Raw genomic sequence first — 7,856 nt, 5'->3', positions numbered from 1 at the left:
TTGCTTATTAGCGCGGTTGTTTACTTATATTAGTACGTGGCTATAAAATATTCTAACTAAAATAACAACAACAAAAAAAAAAAAAACCAAAAATATATATTAAAAAAAAACAAACACATATAACTTATTTCTCACTTCCAAAATCAATAAAATCGGAATATTTATTCCGATTTTAACAAACACCCACTTCATAGTGAAAATGCTAATAAATTTGTTCCACATTTCGAGTACACAGTTTATGTTAACACTAGTGATGAAACCCTACCCAATTTAGCCAAATTATCCCCGCCTCGACTCTTTGCCACACATATAACTTATTTCTCACTTCCAAAATCAATAAAATCCTCAAAATCTCGAATAATTTATGTATGTCGAAATCCCTTGGACACTTTTATTTCGTCATGGCACTTTTACCCTCAGGTAGACCTTCACAATAACAATGAGCAAGATCATAATATGATAGAGGAGCATTTTGGTATGTTTTGTGAGGGTAAATTCCCATTTGGTCCTTATGATGACCATGTACTTGGTTATTGGAAGGAGAGTGTGCAAAATCCAAATAAAGTGTTGTTCATGGAATATGAAGGGCTAAAGGAGGACCCGAAGGCCCATGTGAAAAAGCTCGCGGAGTTTGTGGGTTACCCGTTTTCGGAGCAGGAGGAAAACAAAGGTATCATAGATGATATAATCAAACTTTGCAGCCTTGAAAGTTTGAAGGAAATGGATGTGAATAAGAATGGTAGTTATTATGGGTTTTTTGAGAACAAAGCTTTGTTTAGAAAAGGGGAAGTTGGAGATTGGACTAATTATTTGAGCCCTACGATAGTCAAGAATTTTGATCAAAACTTCCTTGAAAAATTCAAGGCCTCTGGTTTTTCTTCTAAGTATTATAAACCCTTTAATTCATATGAAGCTCCAAGGTAATTAAAAAGGTTGATGGTTTTGTTTTCGATCAATGTGAATATCAATTTGTTGAATTGATTTATTTCGCTTAATATATTTTTATTTTCTGTTTTGTTGTTGTTTTTTTGACAATAATAACTAGCTAGTGTGCGACCCTGGAGAGATATATATATTGTTTTGTAATTTAATAATGTGTACACTTTACACGGTACATTGTTGATAGGAGAGTTCAACTTTAATTGTATTTTTAACGAGTAATTATTATTGTATGTAGTTTGGCTTTCTTGTATCAATTTCAAATAATATTGTTCTTAATTATTTTTGGATGATCATACCAAAAATTATATGCATGCATATGTTTTTTCCTAAGATTCAAAAAATTTACACAACAAAACCTTTGATCATTAACATATTAAGTGACATATATAATGACATAGCAAAGCAAAGACGTAATTATTCACATCTATAAATTAAAGTATATTTTTGTAAAGTAATTTAGAATTAATTTTGAACTTGTTTAGTCATCACTATTCAGATAAATTATTTGAACTTGTCTTACCATCACTATTTTTATTACGGCCTACTAAGAAGATTTGTGGTATATAAATATGATTCGAGTACATGACTACGGAGTATATGAGATTATGAGAATTGCGCAATTTTAGTTTTACGAAGTTAAAATTTTGAACTATACCTAACCTAGGAAAGCAGATTTGAACTTCGTGCGTAAAGCCAATGATCAAATGCTAGGAAACATGAAGTTTTGTGATAACAAAATTGTAAATACCTGATTTTTTTTTTTTTTTTTCCAACACCCAAAAGGCCAAAATGAAGCCAACTTGATTATACAGAGTTACCCTCTCGTTAACTTTTTGCCACTCATATTTATATGCCTTATTTGTCATTACCAATTCGATGATTGACTTCGATCCAAGCAAGTCTAAGATGCATTGGATGCAGTTGTATAATCAGACATTTTTCAGTTTAAAGTAAATACTACCTCCGTTAACAGTTATTTGTAATATTTACCAAAAAAGGGTGCTATAACTATTATTTGCAAAAAACTTATTTGTTTCACATTTTAGTAACTTTTTCTGTCAAAATGACCAAAATACCCTCACTTAAAAGTTATTAGCACATAATACTACACATAAATACAAAACATTACAAACTTAATCTAAATTAATTATCTAACCCTTTCCACCCTAATAATTTGATTAATCTCCCCATTATCTTTCTCTCTCCTCTTTCATCTCTCAATTCATCTTCTTTGTTAGATTTCGGGAAAATTCCTCAAATTGGAGTGTGTACCATTGATTCAATATATAGAGTTTAAAATGCTAGATCTCAACACGGTAGGAAACCTAGTACGATAAGGATACAAAATATATTGTAAATCTATCCTAATCTGCGACAAATATTATCATGAATATAATATCTATCACAACCCTGCAGTTGTAGTGGGAGGAGGTCGTACGCTAAGATTGGACCTAAAATCCAGGAATAATTCTCGTGGTAGGCCTTTAGTGAAAATGTCCGCAAACTGATATCTAGAAGGAACATGCAGAACCCAAACTTCTCCCAAAACAACCTTCTCTCGAACAAAGTGAATACCCATCTCTACATGTTTGGTGCGTTGGTGTTGTACCACTAGGTGAAAAAGGCATTTGGCAGCGGTTCAAACCCGGTCTAAGGCACCGGTTTGAACCGCTGCCTATGTGAGGGGTGCAAAAACATGGTTTTTTGGCATTGGTTCAAAACCGGTGCCATAGGGTGTAATAGGCACCGGTTAACCGGTGCCAAAAAGGCCCACTAAATTTTTTTTCAAAGTTTTTGGCACCGGTTAACCGGTGCCAAAAAACCCCCAAAAATATATATATATATTTTTTTTTTTTTGCTTAAAAATTAAATAAACTAATTTAAATAAAAACACAAAATATAAATCAAACATCACAATCAATATAAACGTCTAAACGATTCTGTTTAATATATAATCAATAAAATTTTACAACATAGATCAATAAAAAAAATTACTTATAGATCAAAAAAAATTACAACATATAAATAAATAAAAAAAACTACAATATAAATCAAAAAAAAAAAAAAAATATTACAACATCACAATCTAAAAATCCCCATATTCTTGATTCTTGATTCTTGGATTATGTATACCTGCGCCAATTAAAACATCAAAAATAAATTGATTAAAATGAACAAACTGCGAAAAAAAATAAAAAAAACCCAGAAAAAAAAAATTGAATTAAAATCGATTAAATTAAAAATAAAATCGAAAAAAACCCAGAAATCAAAACATCAAAATAATATCGAAATAATAAAAACAAAATCCCAGAAAAAAAAATGAATAAACCCAGAAATCATAAAAATAAAAACAAAATCGAACAATTAAAAAACCCAGAAATCAATTAAAATAAAAACAAAAACAAAAAAAAATTGAAATCGGAAAAACCCAGAAAAAATTGAAAATCAAAATCGAAAAACAAAAATCAAAATCAAAATAAGACAACGAAAGTAAAATCGAAACATAAAAATCAAAATCGAAAAAAAAAGAAAAACAAAAATCAAGATCGAAAAACAAAAATCAAAAATCAAAATCAGACAACAAAAGTAAAAATCGAAACACAAAAATCAAAATCGATAAAAAAGAAAATCAAAAATCAAAAATCAAAAATCAAAATCGAAAAACAAAAATAAAAATTGAAAACCCAGAAATCGAAAAAATAAAAACAAAAACGAACAAATAAAAAAACCCAGAAATCAATTAAAATAAAACAAAAACGAAAAAAAATTGAAATCGAAAAAACCCAGAAAAAATCGAAAAACAAATTTCAAAAATCAAAAATCAAAATCACAACACAAAAACCCAGAAATTGAGGGAGGAGGAGTGGTCTCCGTGGTGTTGTTGCATGTGCTTGCGGTGGTGTTCGTGGTGGTCTCCGTGGTGGTGTTCGTAGTGGTCTCCGTAGTGGTCTTCGTGGTGAGCTTGAAGGAGGAGATGAGAACGAAGAAAGGAAAGAAGGAGATGAGAACGAAGAAAGGGAAGGAGGAGATGAGAAGGAGGAGATCGATGAGAAAGGGAAGGAGGTTAAGTGGAGTGAAAGAGGAGGAGAGGAGAAGAGGAGAGAGAAATAGTAGGAAAGAAGAGGAGAGGAGAATGAAGCGGCGAGCTAGTAGTGAAGCAAAATAGGGTTTCATATTTATATGGCCGTTTTTTTTTTTTTTTTTTTTTTTTTTTAAGTTTAACCGGTTTTTTTTTAAAGTAAGGAACGGTTCAATTGGCACCGGTTCAAACCGGTGCCTTTTTAATTTTTGGCACCGGTTCAGGCCAAACCGGTGCCTTTTCTCTTTTGGTAAAATCCCGCCCATTTCCAGACCGGTTTTGGGCACCGGTTTAGCCTGAACCGGTGCCATATGGGGGGTGCCTAATGCTTTTTTTCTACTAGTGTACGGGGTTGCCAAAAAGGTAGATAGCGCTGATATTATCACAACAAACAATAGGAGCCTGCCGTAGAGGACAATGGAGCTCTAATAAAAGATTACGTAGCCAACACACTCAGAGATATCATTTGCGACACCTCGATATTCTGCTTCTGCACTCGACTTAATAAAGTATGTTGATGCTTAGATGACCAGGAGACAAGGTTTTCCCCTAGAAAACAACAGTAGCCCGAAGTGGAACGCTGGGTATTGGGACAACCTCCCCAATCAACTTTAGTGTAAGCAATAAATCAATGAGAAGCAGTAGGATATAAATGAGAACCGTGATCAATGGTACCCTTAACATAACGCAGAATGCGTTTCAATGTCTCATAGTGAGATTCCTGGGGATCACGCATGAAAAGACACACCTGTTGAAACGCATAGGCAATATCTGGCCTAGTGAAAGTGAGGTATTGAATAGCACCTGCAAAACTGCAATATAGAGTATGATCCCGAAAAGGTGGTCCTTCATCTGCACTGAGTTTGAACTTATAGCCCAGTTTAATCTGGATCTTATAGCCCAGATGGCTTCCTTCTGGGCATACAGGTAAGAGATGTCCAAAGAGGGCTTCTCATCTAGTTTTTGAAGGAATCCATTTGTGGGATCAGATTCCAAAGCCTTTTGAATGTCAATAATTCCTTTTGGAGAGAGTTTGGTATTCCAATTACATAAAAAAACCTTTTTGGGACTTTGTAGGCTCTCAATCCGATACCTAAGCATATGATCTTCATCGGAACCACATGGAAATACAAAACATTCCAAAATTCATTTTCGATCATCTTTGTCTTTTTTTTTTTCAAGCATCTATCATATTGTTGTTATCATCTCGTAAATAATACTTCGTTTGTACAATCTCTATTTTCATTTTTCTTATAATTACTTGGATGAATGAGGTTAAGCAAACCCAACATCATTACCTCACAGACACTTATCACCCCCATGTCTTCTTCATTCACGCAAAATATGTGGACAACAAAGCTATTTACTTTCCAAATGGAAAAGTAATAAAACTATGATCAGACTATTAGAGTTGTAATATATATCTTGAAAATTTGAAAATTATGATATCATCTATTATTATTCAAGATATCAAGAGATATAAGAAGTATATAATATCTCTACTACAAACTTCAACATCATATATACAAATTTGAAGAAAAAATATCTTAAATACATACACTAAAATGAGTAAATTGACAATGATATATATATATATATATATATTTATTGACCAAGAATTTTTTATTTTTTTTTTAAAACCACACACGTTAAACAATCGAGTAAAGCATACAACTACTCCCTAAACTTAGCCAAATGTTGCACTTTACTCACTAAACTCTTAAAAGTTGCAATTTACTCACTACTCAGGTGGTTGGAGGTCATTTTTCAGGTAGTAACCTGATATAGCAGGTTAACTCCCTAAACTTAGCCTAAACTATTATACTAATAGGTAAACTCCCTAAACTTTGATATTTTTTTAATTTAACAATCTAATCATACATTTGTAAGCTAATGGGAACTAACTAAATTTTTGACTTGGAAAAAAAAATTATTTTTTCATTTTTTCCTTTGCACTACTTTGGTTCGTTTTTTTTTTTTTTTTTTTTTAGAAAAAATAAAATTAGATGATCCAATTAACATCAGAGTAGAAAGAATGATTTACCAAATCAAACAATTAGGAATCATTGTTCTTCGAACAAGATGAGCATATTCATTGTGTGCCATTATATATCACATATTAATTAGTTTGGTTGTCTTTTCTTCAAAAAAAAAAATGTTTGAATGTTTGATTTATTATACACATTAAACTCAACAAAAGTTATAATCAGCAGACTTTAGTAGAGAACCTAGTACTAAAAATCCCTTATCGCCTCCTTATAAAAAAAAACTCTCGTTGTCGTATGAATTTGCAGTTACGTGCGTTTATTAAAAAAAAAAACTTAAAGTTCCAAAATTTGTGAAACGAACATGATCTACAAAAAAAAGTTAAGATTTTTTTTGTGATGTTGAAATTAAGATTGCTTATTAGCGCGGTTGTTTACTTATATTAGTACGTGGCTATAAAATATTCTAACTAAAATAACAACAACAAAAAAAAAAAAAACCAAAAATATATATTAAAAAAAAACAAACACATATAACTTATTTCTCACTTCCAAAATCAATAAAATCGGAATATTTATTCCGATTTTAACAAACACCCACTTCATAGTGAAAATGCTAATAAATTTGTTCCACATTTCGAGTACACAGTTTATGTTAACACTAGTGATGAAACCCTACCCAATTTAGCCAAATTATCCCCGCCTCGACTCTTTGCCACACATATAACTTATTTCTCACTTCCAAAATCAATAAAATCCTCAAAATCTCGAATAATTTATGTATGTCGAAATCCCTTGGACACTTTTATTTCGTCATGGCACTTTTACCCTCAGGTAGACCTTCACAATAACAATGAGCAAGATCATAATATGATAGAGGAGCATTTTGGTATGTTTTGTGAGGGTAAATTCCCATTTGGTCCTTATGATGACCATGTACTTGGTTATTGGAAGGAGAGTGTGCAAAATCCAAATAAAGTGTTGTTCATGGAATATGAAGGGCTAAAGGAGGACCCGAAGGCCCATGTGAAAAAGCTCGCGGAGTTTGTGGGTTACCCGTTTTCGGAGCAGGAGGAAAACAAAGGTATCATAGATGATATAATCAAACTTTGCAGCCTTGAAAGTTTGAAGGAAATGGATGTGAATAAGAATGGTAGTTATTATGGGTTTTTTGAGAACAAAGCTTTGTTTAGAAAAGGGGAAGTTGGAGATTGGACTAATTATTTGAGCCCTACGATAGTCAAGAATTTTGATCAAAACTTCCTTGAAAAATTCAAGGCCTCTGGTTTTTCTTCTAAGTATTATAAACCCTTTAATTCATATGAAGCTCCAAGGTAATTAAAAAGGTTGATGGTTTTGTTTTCGATCAATGTGAATATCAATTTGTTGAATTGATTTATTTCGCTTAATATATTTTTATTTTCTGTTTTGTTGTTGTTTTTTTGACAATAATAACTAGCTAGTGTGCGACCCTGGAGAGATATATATATTGTTTTGTAATTTAATAATGTGTACACTTTACACGGTACATTGTTGATAGGAGAGTTCAACTTTAATTGTATTTTTAACGAGTAATTATTATTGTATGTAGTTTGGCTTTCTTGTATCAATTTCAAATAATATTGTTCTTAATTATTTTTGGATGATCATACCAAAAATTATATGCATGCATATGTTTTTTCCTAAGATTCAAAAAATTTACACAACAAAACCTTTGATCATTAACATATTAAGTGACATATATAATGACATAGCAAAGCAAAGACGTAATTATTCACATCTATAAATTAAAGTATATTTTTGTAAAGTAATTTAGAATTAATTTTGAACTTGTTTAGTCATCACTATTC

General features: G+C 31.6%; 1 protein-coding gene across 1 annotated transcript; it reads left to right on the top strand.

Annotated features, from left to right (window-relative positions):
* The first annotated feature begins 456 nt into the window (after positions 1-456).
* On the top strand, positions 457-7,344 carry LOC145642649 (cytosolic sulfotransferase 3-like). Its single transcript, XM_081693835.1, has 3 exons — positions 457-920; positions 4,921-4,948; positions 6,841-7,344. Exons 1-3 carry the CDS (start codon positions 457-459, stop codon positions 7,342-7,344), a joined length of 996 nt encoding a protein of 331 aa, XP_081549961.1.
* The last annotated feature ends 512 nt before the right edge of the window (positions 7,345-7,856 follow it).

Source organism: Chenopodium album, chromosome 8 (assembly GCF_948465745.1).
Source record: "Chenopodium album chromosome 8, dcCheAlbu1.1, whole genome shotgun sequence".
Taxonomy (NCBI): Eukaryota; Viridiplantae; Streptophyta; class Magnoliopsida; order Caryophyllales; family Amaranthaceae; genus Chenopodium; species Chenopodium album.
Note: the sequence above shows the minus strand (reverse complement) of the source record. Positions and strands in the feature narration are given on the sequence as shown.

Bases quoted from the DNA above. Each gene is read 5' to 3' on its own strand.
- LOC145642649 (XM_081693835.1), top strand. From the start codon at position 457: ATGATAGAGGAGCATTTTGGTATGTTTTGTGAGGGTAAATTCCCATTT. The intron at 921-4,920 runs GTAATTAAAAAG...TGGATCTTATAG, and splicing joins AATTCATATGAAGCTCCAAG to CCCAGATGGCTTCCTTCTGG. The intron at 4,949-6,840 runs GTAAGAGATGTC...TTTTACCCTCAG, and splicing joins GCTTCCTTCTGGGCATACAG to GTAGACCTTCACAATAACAA.